The sequence below is a fragment of the Gobius niger genome (genome assembly GCF_951799975.1).
Source record: "Gobius niger genome assembly, chromosome: 6".
In the NCBI taxonomy this organism is placed as follows: domain Eukaryota; kingdom Metazoa; phylum Chordata; class Actinopteri; order Gobiiformes; family Gobiidae; genus Gobius; species Gobius niger.
Window position 1 is genome coordinate 13,433,584 of NC_136857.1, and position 15,949 is coordinate 13,449,532.

At 40.3% G+C, this 15,949-nt stretch overlaps 3 protein-coding genes across 3 annotated transcripts in view; 2 read left to right on the plus strand and 1 right to left on the minus strand.

Moving 5' to 3' along the window:
- LOC306964035 (rho-related GTP-binding protein RhoA-A-like) overlaps positions 1 to 15,949 on the minus strand; it is a 470,655-nt gene that overhangs the window by 291,535 nt on the left and 163,171 nt on the right. The window lies entirely within an intron of this gene.
- The window catches only part of znf740b (zinc finger protein 740b), a 220,933-nt gene that overhangs the window by 29,581 nt on the left and 175,403 nt on the right, over positions 1 to 15,949 (plus strand). The window lies entirely within an intron of this gene.
- cbx5 (chromobox homolog 5 (HP1 alpha homolog, Drosophila)) lies at positions 99 to 8,675 on the plus strand. The gene is made up of 5 exons (XM_079559254.1): positions 99 to 238; positions 580 to 732; positions 5,371 to 5,620; positions 5,709 to 5,809; positions 8,096 to 8,675. Exons 2-5 carry the CDS (start codon positions 602 to 604, stop codon positions 8,235 to 8,237), a joined length of 624 nt encoding a protein of 207 aa, XP_079415380.1. The 5' UTR covers positions 99 to 238; positions 580 to 601; the 3' UTR covers positions 8,238 to 8,675.

Consider the following 15,949-nt stretch of genomic DNA (forward strand, 5'->3'; position numbering starts at 1 on the left):
GAAGCATAATGTTTGGTAAATTGTAAATAAGATATTTTCCCCCTAAACTATCCTGTACTCAGTCAGCTGACCAAGGGGCGGGTTCATTTGTTGTGCGTCTGGAACGCGCGCTTTTTACGCACAGACTCCTTTGTGGTTTAGCTTCAAGCTAAGTTAGCTCACGCTTTGGCCCGGTGAAAAGCAACACGCCTCACCTCTGCAATCAACTCATAATATCCCGCGAAAACACACGTTAAAGGTATACATTTTCATTCAATTGCTTTGCCGGTAGATGATCCGTGGCTTTTCGACGGATTTTCTTTTTCCAAAAAGCCCAGAGTGAGCAATAGCGTTAGCTTGACTGCCTTAGCTGTTCAACCCTTCTTCCGCCTTTTAATAATGGTGCCAGTTTATTAAGTAAACAACGTTTTATACCTATTTGTCTTGTATATTGTGGTCTAGTTCTAGCTGTGCAGCCTTTGCTATTTTTAAACTCAAAGTTTGTGCGTTCCATCGTGGCCACGCTAGTTAGAGGTTGGATATGGTGTACTCCATTTAAACATTTGTTTGTGTTGTGTATTCTACTTTTGTGCTGTCTAGTGGTCGGGGTTCCCACTCAGTTATGGGTAAAAAATCTCGTGAGGAAGAGTCTTCTTCTGATGAAGAGGAGTATGTGGTGGAGAAGGTGCTGGACAGGAGAGTGGCTAAAGGAGGACGGGTCGAGTTCTTCTTGAAGTGGAAGGGATACTCGGAGTAAGTTGATCACAGTAACGTATCCAGATGTGGGTAGAGTAGTCAAAATATTTACTCAAGTAAGAAGAATGTTACTTTAACATTTATTTTACATGAGTAGAATTAAAAAGTAGTGGCCCAAATAAATTACTCCAGTAAAAGTAAAAAAGTACTTAGAGAAAATGTTGCTTAGTAAAAGTAGTGTGTGTGCCGAGTAACTGTTTGAACGTAAAAGTTTGATTAATGTGACATAAATTATGAGAAACAAAACATAAAAAAATGTGAAAATTTAAATATTTTTAAAATAAGATCTCATCATAATATATAAACATGTATTATTATTAATAATTAAGAAAAACAACAACACAATATTACGCTTCAAAACATGCTAGATTGCTAGAAAAATGCAAGATTTACTCGCAGTGGCACGAGTTATTTGTACTGTACTGTAAAAAACAACTTCAAAAGTACAGTTACGGTACAAAAAGTAACTACATGTAATTGAGTGAGTTCTACCCACCTCTGAACACATCAAAACAAAGGCATTGTTTGTGTGAGGCAAAATTATGTTTTACTTATTTGAGGGAAATGAGAGAAAAAAAAGAATTGATGATAATGTCTTATGGCAAACACAAATGTTTCTTTTTAAAGTCCAGTGGTATTATTGTTAGAAGTTTTTTGCCTTTTATTGCAGTTTTAGATTAGGCAGTTTGCACCACACCACACACTGGTAAAATACTCAAGTTACGTTCCAGAGAATGGACCCCTAATGTTAATGCCTTGATTTAAAGTTTCTCAATACATTTTCAAATACATTATCAAAGATGTCAATTTACTCAACATGGCAAACAGCTAGAAATTATTTAATGTAAATAATTAGCCTTTTCCCAAATATATGATTGCCTCTTAATAAATAATATAAGGCTCTGAACGTATGTTGAATACTGGACGGTGAGGCGCTCGACGCCTTTTTTTCCCCGCCTTCAACCTGGAGTGTCAGCCTGAACACTTCTTTTAAGTCAGGATCACTTTTATGAGGGGTGTGCCACCAATATGGGGAGATGAGCTCACAGCAGGAGTTGAAAAAATGAGCGCTGAGAGTTTATTTGGGTTTATTATATTGAATGCAAGTACAGAGGACTGTTGAGAACAATTATGTGATTACTTTAAATGTGGGTGTGTGTTCTTTCACCTCTTCTGTGTTACAGAAAATCACAGAGTAGTCATTGCTATCTGTTACAGTAAGATTCACAATAGATTATTACAAAGTGCACCGGCATAGTAATTGGGCACAAACAGAAAGGCAACAACAAGCAACATTAAAGCCGCAAGCGGCATTTAGAGGCCATCGCGAGCAGCGTTGGCCGGTTGGCGCACGCCGTCACACGCCACCGCAATAACCGGGGGCGCTGCCGCGCCCTACGTGGTTTTGCTGTCGCTGCCACCCTTGGTTGAGTTTATAAAAGAGCAAAGGCAAGAAACGGCGCCAGATCACTCGATGTTTCCCAAAATGGCCGACTTAATGTGGGTTTGCCTAGCAACCATGTAATGTACTTTTTTGTTCGGATAGTCATGACGCACGTGTGTGCCAATTTTGGTTTGGCTATGCCAAACTTGATATCGGGTTGTTGCCATGGCAACACGGTGGAAAAATGGGCGTGGCCATCATTGACTTTTTTGATCAGGGTCACGTGACGGATGTTTGTGCCAAATTTTGTTTGTCTACAAACACATTTTTTTTCTCCATTTTTATTTGGTGCTCTGCAGGGGGCGCTGTCGTGCCCATTTTCAAAATTCCTATATCAAAACATCCGGGGCCGACGACTCGACCAACGATTCAAGTTACACTAAAATCGGCCACAGTATGTGCGACTTACGACTCTTCGAAGGTGACGGCGAGCGCTGAAAATGAACGCCAAATTCATGGCGTTGCCATGACAAAACCGGAAATCCTATTAGAAAGTTTTTAATAACTTTTAATGCCCCACTTGTGTAGATGATCTGCAGCGACCGGGGAGTCGCTGCGTTCAACGCCCTAGGACGAGTTCGTTCAAATGCGAGGGCACGAAATGGCGCCTTCGTCTACGACAAACTAAAATTTTCGGGGTTTTCGGGTCTTGCCATAGGGCGCAATGTAAACTTGATTTTCTAGGGGGCGCTGACGCGCCATCATCTAAAATTTTCTAAATGTGAATTTTTTTTTTTCACGTGCTTGAATTTTGGGCAAAAAATCAGGACTTTTCGTCAGTGGGAAAGTGGACTTAGCGGAGGAGAAGAAAAATAATAATAAGAAAAACCCTTACAATAACAAATAAAAGAAGGTAAACAGCAACCGCTTGAAGCCGGGGTGTCAAACATACGGCCTGTGGGCCGGATCTGAGCCCTGTAGAGCATACATTCCAGAGTCTGTAAAAAAAAAAAAAGGAGGTCTCTAGCCCATTCCTGTGCTGAGCTATGATTTTTTTTTAAATAACCAGAATGCTCATTCTAGCCACTAGTGGGCATTAAATTTAGAAAAAGGAAAGAGTTCCACCTGTTTCCAGCATAGAGCACTGACATAATAAATAGGGATGCACCGATACCAGTATCGGGTATCGGCCAATACCACATGCTTGTACTCATTCATCAGGTCTCGATACCAGAAACCGATGCCACTTTATGTGTGGCCGGGGCTCCTACGGGATGCACGTCTCCGCTGAGGAGAGAAAATGGCAACAAACTGGAGAATTCTTTAGGAGAAGTGCAATATTCCACACAGAGCTGACTTTATTACAGACACAGACACACTCCCTAAATCAGAATCTGTGCTGGATTTAACCAGAGCCAAATGTTGTTAATGCTGCAGTGTGGAGTCTGCAGTGTTTACAAGATACAGGCTAATGTTGCTAAACTAGCCTCTAACTTGAGGCTAATGGTTCTGGCGATTCTTTCGCCGTTTTATGCACAGGGGCTTATTCATCTGAAAAAAACTAACTCGGCGACATACAGGATGTCCATATTGAGCGAAAATGAGCTGCAGCAAAACCATCAAAATGCTGTAGGCTACAGGCTAAATTGCTATAAACACATGAGAAAATCTATACGGAGCTGTAGAAAAGGCGAAAAGAGCTGCCATAATAAATAACCATCTCAATACTATTGTTAAATGAAAATAGATAAATGAATAAAGCACAAGCTTTGGGGAGCTTTTGGGCTGTTCTGTTTATGATGGATAGTGCAATAAAAAATAAAATAATACTGAATGAAAATTAAAAAGAAAAAAACTTTACTCAAGGAAATGTAAATGAGTAAATTATCTAATTACTAAACTATCTGCTGTGAAAAAGTCAGTCTTTAATCTATATATTCACTTCAAAAAGTATGTGAAAGAAAATGCATTGTACTTGTATCGGTATTCGATATCGGCAAGTACTTTGATCAAAGTACTCATATCGGTTTTAGAAAAAGTGGTATCAGTGTATCCCTAATAATAAGAGCTCAGGATATGAACAACACATTAAATAGCCACGTGGTAAATGGACAGTCTGCCCCAGTGCGGCTGTGGCTTTAATAACAGCTTACCACCACCGAGTGTGGAGTAGTGACTATGAAGTTCTTTGAGGACTTGTGACACAGGCTTGTAAAGTGCAATACAAGTGTAAGCCGTTGTTATTAATGAAGCTACAGTCAAGTTGGGGCTTTGACCAAATCACAGCTTATCATTATTATTCATTTATTGGAAACATTTTATTATATGTGGCCGTGGGAGCTGAATTTTGGCCCGCGACCCAAAATTAGTTTGACACCCCGGCTTAAAGGAACAGGCCACCGTTTTTCCATACTGAGATATGTTCTTACCTTAGCTTAGACGAGTTAATGCGTAACTGTCTGGTCTTTGTGCGTGCACTCAGTCACGCAAATGTTGTTAGCATTTAGCCTCTCCCAGCAAAAGTAGAGCTCCAAACTGGGATGAAGTTATAAGCTACCAAACTGTTCCACGTTTTCCCTATTTAAACATAGTTACGTGAAAAGTTACACAGTCCAAGTCTAATACAAAAAAAACATGACTATTTTCTAAGCGGATAAAAAGGGGTACTATATTGTAAGGCGTAATAATAGCTTAGGAGTGCTTCGACTTTACTGTGCGGACGTCGAAGTGCTCCTAAGGTATTATTACACATTACAATATAATACCTCTTTTTCATTCGCTTAGAAAATCGACATGTTTAATTTTCTGTGACTAGACTTGGATTGTGTAACTTTTCACGTACTGTGTTTAAATAGGTAAAACTTGGAACATCTTGGTAGCTTCTAACTTCATCCCAGTTTAGAGCTATACCTTTGCTGGGAGAGGCTAAATGCTAACAACATTTGACCAGACAGGTATGAATCAACTTGTCTAAGCTCAGGTAAGAACATATCACAGTATGGAAAAATTGTGGCCTATTCCTTTAAATGGTCATAGTAGTCTTTTGCACACAAAAAATCTTAGAGATGTAGATATTATGACTTCAACAGATGGCTGAAGACGGTGCCAAGCCAGTTCAAGGGTAGCTCACTGGTTGCTGTGACAAATGGAACTTAAGATTGGCAGTATCTACGTGTGTACTTCAGAGAATAGACGGCACAATCATAGTGTCAATCTGTATGTTAACAAGAGATTGTACTTTTCATCTTTAGGAAGCACAACACCTGGGAGCCAGAGAAAAACCTTGACTGCCCAGAGCTCATTTCAGCATTCATGAAGACCTATAAGAAAGGCAGCAGTGTAGCATCTACTCCAAGTAGTGGGGGCAGTAAGTCCAGCTCAGGGGGGCGCTCCAAGGACTCCAGTAGCTCGAAGAAGAAGGGTTCTGATGAGGAGCAGGAGGAAGAGGAAGAAGAGGAGGAGGAGGAGGAGGGCAGTAGCAAACCCAAGAAGAAGAAAGAGGTGAGTACTTTCCATAGTCATGTTAATGTTAGTGTTGTAAAGATGTTTATGTTGGTTTCCGTTTCATTTTGTGCGTCTTTTGTTTCAGGAAGAGGTGTTGGTAGCCCGTGGTTTTGAAAGAGGACTTGAGCCAGAGAAGATAATTGGAGCTACTGATTCCTGTGGAGACCTAATGTTTCTTATGAAGTGGTAAGTTTGAATTATGAGCAGCTTTGTTCAATGAGGCCCCATGGGCAATATGTTTCTCGGTTACTTTATACTTCTGGACACCTGGTTGAAAATGGACGACCAAATGAAGCTTCTGCTGGCAGCAATTGGAAATTAAACCACGAAAAAAATAATTGTGTCCCAGATATATTAGTGTGTGCAAGTGTGTGTGTAAGTGTGTGTGTGTTAAAAATAAACTGCTCCATGTTCTGTCATCACAAGGCAACAAGTAGGCCTGTCCCTGGACAACAAAAAAAAATCCCCAGTCAACCAAAAACTTTCCCTGACCAGAGATTCCTTGACTAAAACGGGGCGTGGCATGCTGCTGACAAAAACTTTTATCAACCAAACTCCACAAATAGTGCATAAAATCATGGAGGCTCATGCAATAACAACTATTAATACATAGAGGTAAGGTGCATTTATGTGGTTAAAAAGACAGTTTAAACTCTCCTTTCGATCTCAGACTTACCCCCAGCTCACATTAAATCCGGTTAAGGTCCGGTACGGCATCCGCAAACTTAGAAAGTCATTAAACCCAATGTTGCACACTCGCACTGCTCCGCCAAGTCCGGGTCCGGCTACCGAGGCCATCAGCGGATCAAGCTGACAGAAAAACACGAGCCAAGCAGGAAGTCAGGTCTCGTGAGGAAAGAAGATCCGGTTTATTTCAAAATAAAATAGGTCTGCTCGCTACTTATTTCGTCTCGTTTACCACCTGTACACGCGCGTAACGTCGTAAATGTAAACATTTCTCCATTACCAGTGACGAGGGGGCAGTAGTGTGTTGCAAAGCATCCTCTTCACTGGGGAGAGTCGTTGTACTGGAAAATGCGGCTTTTGTTTACAAAAACTACGTATATACGGGGCTAATCATCACATAAGCTCGCACCAAGCGGGCAACCTACGCGCTCTTCTGTTCTCGCGAGTGCTGTTTCTGTGCCTGGCGCCGGAGCCGCCGGAGCCGGCGGAGCTGGCCACAGTGTCAGCCGGACTCACTGTGAGTGGTAGTTTGGGGCAAATCAGGACCGAACCCGGACTGTAGTTAATGTGAGCCGGGGGTTAAGCTCAAACACTTCTGCTGTTCAAGTGCTGTCCTCATACACCATATAATAATAAAGCGGTAGCTTTCTTCTTCCATCATCGTCCATGATCTAATGACATAAACACTAGCGTTTATGCTTTATGCCCATCAGCCTTTTGATTTCTTCAGCTTTAATGCTGTGTGGTGGACAGACAAATCGGGTACATGTTGCGCAAAGGTCCTCATTGTAAATGACCCTTTCACTAAAGCCACAGGCAGTGGACAGGTTATCAGACTAGTGTAATGGCTATTTCAGTGTAGGACTATTGGCTTTGTCTGGTTGAAGGGTCAGTCATAAGTGGTATTGTTTGAGCAAAACTAAAGCAGCAGTCAAAGATCAAATGTTAAAGTTAAGTCCTCTGTAAGCACAGAACTAATGAGACATCCCACAGTAGTTCTCATTTTAACAGTGTGTCTCTTGTGTATTTTTTTCAAATGTCAAACATGACTCTGTGGTTTAGCCTGACTAAAGCATACTTACAGCAGTTCTGACGGTTTTGAAACCTATCTCTGTCTTTTATGCAGCAGCCTCATTCTAAAATAAGACTTTATTTTCTCTTCATAATCAAACTGTACACTTAACCTTACAATAATATATTGAAACTGGAAATGTGGAATGTGGAAAACCCATAATGTTCTACTCGCACCATTGTAAGCGTTTACACCTTTTAAAATGCACCATAGCAGAGAAACTATGATTTTCTTTCCTTAAATCTACTCCCTCCTTCACGAAATTGTATCTGTAATTCATATTTTTAAAACGGGAGGCTAACCATTTTTGACAACGGCAAAAGGAACAGCCATAAATATTTGTTATTCGTGAAATCAGATCAGAATCCTTAAAAATCTCGCCCTTATACCCCCCACTTAAGATTCTTTACTAAATTAAGTCACTAAACAAACATACAACTCTGAATGTCTCACCCTGTGTGTAGGTGTCATGGTCAGTGTTTAGATGATTAGGCTCACCTAACCTTACCTTCACATAAACTCTAACTTTTTGAGTCTTTGGTAGTCTTTTTCCAGTGGGTTTTTTCCATCACCGGATGGGGTGTGGGACAGTTGAGCATCGAGTTGGGAGCTAAAATTTCCTATTCAGTCCCTAGTACTAAATGGATTACCATGCATTGGATACGGTTAATTCTTCTGTGAGCTTTTTAATTCAGACCTTTTCAACCTTTCAGGAAAGACTCAGATGAGGCTGATCTTGTACTCGCAAAGGATGCCAATCACAGATGTCCCCAGATTGTCATAGCATTCTATGAGGAGCGGCTGACATGGCACGAAGATGGGGACAAGAAGGAGAAGGAGGCTGTGACTGCGTGAGAAGCAGCTCTGGAGGAAAATGGGACTCCTCCAACTTTTAAGTCAGACATTTTCACACCCAATATCCCAGTGTGCGTGTTTGTTCGTTTGTTTTTTTTATTCATTCAACAAAGACTGAACACATTACAATTTTCCATCCACCTCCTGGGAGCTCACAGACTCGAAACAGCGTACTAGAATCGATCATGAAGAGGATATGCTTTTAGAGTGGAGTGTGATTTTGCTGTTGTTCTGTATTGTATGTTTTTCAAATATTATGGCATATTTTTGGAACTTTTCCTTTACCGTAACACCTTTTTTTTTTTTTTTTTTTTTTTTTTCTGTTCACTGTCCAAATTCAATTTCTAAAAGTAGGAGTTTTAAGTTTGGAGATTAAATGTTTTTGTGAAGTTTTTAAATTCTTTTTATCAATGATTCAGTAAAAAACTGCCCTCTTTTGTACGTTTTTTTTTTTTCTACTCAAACACACTTGTATTTGCAGATTTTATCGGGTATATTAACCGGTGTTCACCAGCAGTTATTAGTTATACACTGCCACCTTGTGGCTTAAAATATATAGTTCAGTATTTACAACGTAGATTCATTTCTCAGTTGATCCGTTTGAGAATCTAAGACGGTGACGAGTTTTTTTTTTTTTTAATTGTCAATTTTATACTTTAAACGCTGCTTTACTGACCAACTTTTGCAGCTTGTTTATTTTTGGTAAATAGTATGTAGTCTACACCCATGTATTTGGATTTTTTTTTTTTTTTAATCTTTACATCCCAATGTGATCTACACTGATCTTATATTTTGTTGTGTGTGTGGGGGGGAGTATGTACAGTTCATTGGCACACTTTAATAAACATTTCTAATCTTTATACTGCCTGCTGCATTTGAGGGGAAAAAAATAAACTGAAAGGAAATCGATCTATTCAACAACGGGGCATGTCAGCGAGAAGTCACGCAGGCCTACGGGCCAGCAGATGGCGCGCGTTTTCTTATCCAGGATGGATAGCCAAAATTTCAACTAGGCTACATTTATTTTCTTCATCGGGAAAAAACATGGAAAAAACAAACAAACCCCAAAATGGCCTAGACACGTCTGCTATGAGCATTCGTTTAGCCTAATGAAATTTATAAGCACTCAAAATTGCTTAATTTACGAATTTTCAATATGATGCCTAACTATAGGAAAATGGAACATTTGAAATCAGGATTATTATCTTAGCTATTGGTCTGCAGCAGCCCAAGTTTCATCATCTGCCGTATTATTGTCCGAATCGCAACACCGAGTCTCGCACACACAAATAAAATGCAGCACTAAATCAAGTTGTAAGTTGGTGTGTATGATTCGCAGCAGTTGTGTGTAGATATCAAAACCAAACGTGACAGAATGGGGATAGCAAGGAACTCTTTGACTGCACTTTTGCACGGTGGCATATGGCTACTTATTTCATTTTGCCAAATTAACTCAACGTAGACAGGCTACAGTTGCCTAACTCAGCTACATATTTGAAAATGTTGTGGAGCTCTTCGCACACTGTTGTAGCTACTCAGGACAGGTACAAGCAGGTCTTTTTTTTTGGGATGGTGATTTGGAGTTGCTTTCCCAGTTTAAATATCTTGGGGTCGTTGGACTCCAACCTCGTTCAAAAACACACTAAAAAGGTTACACACAAGTAAATTTACAAAACTATAAACAGATACCCTTCTTTTCTTATGCTGCGTTCAGACTAGTGATGGGTAGATGATACCTCAGTGTGTGTGTCACACACTTTTACAGATTGTGTCACACTGCATCACGCAGTGTTGGTAGGCTTATAGGCGCCATCTGGTGGTGAAAAAGCATTGCAGCAATGAGCCTGAAAAAAGCAAACTCAACACTGGCTGAGCTCATTTATTCTCGTTCACAAATATGACCCAAATCATCAGGATTGAACTGTTTAACAGCTGAGAGTGATAATTTAGAAAGAATATTCTTTTAACTTGCTTAAAACACATCGGTCTCTCCGGTGCTGTCCACAAATGGTTTACATCCTACCTCACAGACCCGACACTCATGGCAAGTGTGGATACCTGCTCCTCTAATCTCCATAAAATTACATGTGTTGTGTCCCAGGGTTCGGTTTTAGGCCCAGTGCTTTTTAACCTGTATATGCTCCCTACAGATATGTCATATCCTGACCAGGACCAGGACCATTACATTATATATATATTTATGTATTTTACCTCTGGGTCTTTTTTTAGTGACCCTATAATTCGATTTGACCTTTTATTTATTTTAGCAATTTTTATGCTCTCCCAGTTTCCTCTGGAGGAGCCCTCTGCCTCGGGAGCGGTGATTGGCTGTGACTGCTGGGGTGCTGTCCTGGTGTGGTGTTTCTACCTCGCCTTGTCCAGGCACCTTGTGTTGGTGCCCTGTGGCTGCAGCCGAGGTGCCGCTCCCGATGCAGACGGCTGTTTGGGTGTTTCCTTACCTGGTTTGTCTGTCCATTGCGTGCATTGTTTTACCTTGAGTGTGTGTAATGTGCTTGTGTGGTGTGTCTCTGAGGAGGTGGGTGTGAGAGAATGTTTTTAAATCTGTAAAGCACTTTGTGTTACATGAAATGTATGAAAAGCGCTATCAAAATAAAGATTGATTGATAGGTCTTGGCGTGCATGGTCGAGTCACGCTATGTGGAATAATAGAGCCTTTTGGGCTCCTAAAGCAGGTAGAAAGGCGCTATATAACTAACTAACCAGCCCCTCTTTGCTACTGCCATGTCCTATGGATCTTTAACTATACCCCCATGGTCTACGCCAGAATATCCCCAGTATTTAAGCCATTTCCACTCCATACCCTTGAATAAGATAAGATAAGAGATCTTTATTGTTTGTCCCAATTGCTGGGTTGCAGGTTCTAGAATATGATGATGTCATCGGACCCAGCGGGAGGCAGGAGACAGTTTTTCCTATTAACAGCATTACACTTTCACAAGTCGTCGCTAAAAAGAAAATATATGAATTAAAAAAATTATCATTAATATCAGTTACTGGGTCCATGATCTCTCAAAAAATTCCTCAAAAACTAAATATTTTTTCCTCTATATAATAGTATAGGCCTTTAGAATGCTGTGATGTCACCTGCAACCCAGCAATAAAGGCAGAAATTCATCTTTGACACAGTTTAAGAGGCATTCAATCATTATAGAGAATGGAGGGCGATTATTTGGACAATGGTTATTTCAGGTTCCTGTTGGCGTGTTACAATCAGCCACAGCTCATTGTTGATCAAAAGTGTGCAATAAACCACAAATGCTTGAAGTTCTTTATACTTTTGTTTTTTATAATAGATTTTATCACTGTCCCACTTAACCAATGTACTATTGGTAACGTGGGACAGCCTCATATTAACAAAGTGGAACAGTGTATTTTTGCGGAACATCTTGGGTATTAGGTGTTTATTTTATTTAGACATGTTCCAATTAGATAAACTGAACTATATACTGTATTTCTTGTTTTATTTAAGTTTTCTGATTATTACATTTCTGACTGAAGTTTTAACTGTAGCTCTTGTTTACTATAAACTGTTGATCACTATTTAGCAAAATTTCAACATTCATTTATTCTTGGAAGTTTATTAGTTCTTTAATTGTACATTTTTAAAATGAAGGCTGTATATACAGTCAAGTCCATGAATATTGGGACATCTATAAACCACAATTGATTTCAAATGAAACAACAAAGATGTACTTCAACTGCAGACTTTCAGCTATAATTTGAGGCAATTTACATCCAAATCAGATGAATGGTATGGGAATTACAACCGTTTGTATGCATGCCTCCCACTTTTTAAGGGACCAAAAGTAATGGGGCAAGTGGCTGCTCAGCTGTTCCATGGCCAGGTGTCTGCACTTCCCTCATTTCCCATTTATAAGGAACAGGTGAGACGTCCAGCGTTCATTTGATATTTGTATTTTGGATACTGTTGCTGTTAATTATCGATATGAATTGAAGAGTTATCACTATCAGTAAAGCAGGCCATTATTAGACTGAAAGAGAGATAGCAAACATATAAGGCGTGGCTAAATCAACAGTTTGGGACATTATTAAAAAGAAAGAACATACCGGTGAGCTGAACAACACCAAAAGGCCCAGAAGACCTCGGATGACAAATGTGGTGGATGACTAAAGAATTCTTTCCCTGGAAAAAACCCTTCATAACAATAGGTCAGATCAAAAACACTCTCCAGGAGGTGGGGATATGTGTGTCAAAGTCAACAATCAAGAGAAGACTACACCAGAGAGAATACAGATGATTAAGGTGTAACCCACTTGGTGAACCTCAAAAACAGGAGGCTGATTAGAGTTTGCCAAAAAACATCTAGAAAAAAGCCTTTACAGTTCTGAAACAACATCCTAGGACAGATGAGACAAAGATCAACTTCGACCAGAGTGATTTGAAGAGAAAAATATGGAGAAAAAAGGAACTGCTCATGATTCAAAACATACCACCTCATCAGTGAAACATGGTGGTGCAGCATCATGGCATGGGCTTGTATGGGCCAATGGAACTGGTTCCCTTGTATTTATTGATGATGTGACTGTTGACCAAAGCAGCAGGATGAATTCTGAAGTGTTTCGGGCAATATTATGTGCTCATATTCAGCCAAATGTACAATATACGGGTCTTGTTATTTCAGTATATGAAATGATCACGTTATTTCATGATACCCATTTATTATGAAATAACATGATATTCATCAGGTTATTTCATAATTTTAAAAAATTAGGTTATTTCATGATACCATTACCAACCCAGGTAGCAGTCGTGACTGAGCCATTTCTGGCTTTCTTGTGGCACAACATGACTTGCGAGTGCTGACCCGACTGTTCTTATCTGGCCCAGTAACAAGCCATACGCAATAAATCGATTGTCAGTAATCATGCAGTATAACCATTACTGGACCTGAAGTGGACACGTGATGTCTGCCTCACAACAATCATAACTGGTGCAGGCCACAGCAGTCAGAACATGCCCTGGCGTGATGCGGTGTCATCTTCTGGCCCAATAACAAACAAAAGCGAGTTTGCCACAAGTTTTGGAATAGATACTTGGTTTGATACTTGGTCATTCTGCAGTTTGTCATTGTTGATTGAACTTACAAAGTACAAAAGAAGTCTACAACTAAAAGTGTATTTGTCTATATTAAATGATACCGCCCGCTCGGCAGGCACACACAGGCATTTAGAACCAACAAACCACAGTCACGTCATATCATGAAATAACCTGATATTTAATTTATATGAAATAACGTGATAAATATCATTCTCAGTTTCATATTTCATAGAGCATATTATGAACAAAGATGGCGCCCAATATGGCAACCACAAACCTTAAAAATGTGTATTAGAATTCAAAAGGCACTGCAATAAATGTGTCTGTTTAATGAATGCAATAGTTTTTTGCCGTCTGCAGCTATCAGGCTGCACATGTCTATGCACAATGTATAACTGTGACTGTGAAGAGTCACTGCACAGCCAGGGCACACTGGTGACTTCACTGCTGTCTAACTCAGCATGGGCTTCAGTGTCAGCTAGATGTTCTACCTTAAGCTTTACTTTCTGTAGAAGAGTCGACTCGTAGTTGCAGTTTAGCTGAGTGTCCCAAATGCTGTCTAATAGCCCCATATCAAATAATTGGTAGTCAGACGCGCCATAGTTGACAGGGTGTGCCAGCGTGGGAAAGCCGAGTCAAGGGTGGACTATACATGACTTTCTCATGTAAGTAAGGTATTCTCCTGAAATTTTTCGCGAACACCCAGATTTTTTGACAAAGAGGTTTTATTGAATTCTTGGACCAAATGTCATGCATGTTTCACAAACTGAAATATTTTTCTACTTATCTGCTGGACTAAGATGCCATGTTACAGCTGCTGGGTCACTGAAAGGTCAAATACACACTATTTTTTATTGTTTTTTAATCACAAAAAGTTGCATAATGCACCCTTAATGTCAGTGTGGCTCCTATGGAATGCTGTGTTGATGAGCAGTGGACCTTCAAACAAAAAAAAGTGTGACAACCAGCTTTTTGGAGCAATATGCCCAACAGTAGGTTATGCCCTTAGTATCTTACTGTGCAGGTACATTTGTACACACGTGAGTTTTTGGTGATTATGAATCTAGGCTATCATTTCCATGTGTCTTATGCAGTCAAACTGCATAAAAGTTAGAATGCACACTCAAATTATTGACATTTTCTATCCATCCTGTTAGGGCTACATTTTGCAGCTCTGCGATATCTGAAGTGATGGAATTTTCCTAGCAAAAAGGCTTTTACTCTCCAAATGGTATGCAAAGGTCACTAGTAAATTTCCAACCCCTGGGACCATTAAGCCTGGCAAAGGGAGTGGGCTGCAGTTTTATGGTGGTTGGAGCTGTTTTACAAACCCAGACCAGGGTGTAGGTTCTTCAGGGAGCCAAGTGTGAAAAGTCTAATACACATAAGCAGTTCAACCCATATCAAGATGCCATCCATGAATGGGGTTAGTTCAGGGGAAATACCCCTGTCTTACATTAGGACAGTTTTAAATATTACATTTTTTTTTTCATCTACACATTTGCAGAAATTGTTGGCTGCATTTTTTTCAGGAATTAGATCGTATGATTAAATAAATCAAATGGTTAAGGTGTTGATGTATTTATTATTTTCTCACCCCTTTGGATGCACGCCTGATTGTACAAATGCTAGAGTAAATGAGTTCCATGGGGCATTGCCCATGGCAGAGGTTGGGCTGTCTTACAGCACATTACAACAAATGAGTGTCGAGGGAGCTACTGTGCAGCTGTGTAGAGAAAGCATTGAGAAAGGCTGTTGTATTGGACCACGACTAGTTCAAGGATACAGATCAGAGCAGAAAACAGATAATGTGATACCAAACAGTCTATGGACACCTGGTTAACAGAGCTTTTAATGTGATAGATAAAAGGACGGGTGGATGTTTGATAAAACAGTGTGTCCTGTGATCATGTGGCACAGCTGCCCAACAGCTGGGCCCTGGGTCTTCAGCGATGGCCGCTGCATCTCTTGGCACTATGCACTCATGTGTTTGAAGATGATTGCAATGTGATGCTGTAATTTTGATGCTATACTATCACATTAATGTGCAGTAAAGCTCCATAGACAAAGCTCGTCGCTCTCTGAATGCCCCCACCACTGCGTCACAGCTCGCAGCGCCAACCTCTGTGTGCCCCTCCCTCCTCCTGCCTTCATCTCCTCTCCCCACCAGCGCAGAGAGTTATAGCCGCCATAAAAGGCAGGTAATGCATTGTTAACTAATTCTGTCTGCTCAGAGCTGATATATCCTCCGCTCTAAATCTCGCCACTTCCAATAAAATGCAAATGCTAATGTTCGCCCTCCATGAGCTGATATCATTTTTAACAGGCCAGAGGTAACTGCTATGAGGGGGTCCTTTGAGAGACACAGTGGGACAGGCTGACCAAGAAGGCATGTTGAGGCTTCGTGGTGCATTCATGGTCCCCCACATATTTTGTTCAGTAAGCCAAAGAGCGACTGTAAATGGATATGTATGACTGGAGCCTATATGCAGGTGGGGGACACTATATGAGAAGTTCTGTTCTGTTCAAAGCATCCTTCGTTATATAGATGCTAACACTTAGGTAATATGTTTTGTTTTTGTTTTTTTCACATATGAAGACAGTTGTCCTGTATATGTAATGCATTGTACCT

What these genes read in the sequence shown, in the direction of transcription:
- cbx5 (XM_079559254.1), top strand. Translation starts at nt 602, where the DNA reads ATGGGTAAAAAATCTCGTGAGGAAGAGTCTTCTTCTGATGAAGAGGAG. An exon ending in AACCCAAGAAGAAGAAAGAG is followed by an intron (nt 5,621 to 5,708) that starts GTGAGTACTTTC and finishes CTTTTGTTTCAG; the next exon opens with GAAGAGGTGTTGGTAGCCCG. An exon ending in CTAATGTTTCTTATGAAGTG is followed by an intron (nt 5,810 to 8,095) that starts GTAAGTTTGAAT and finishes TCAACCTTTCAG; the next exon opens with GAAAGACTCAGATGAGGCTG.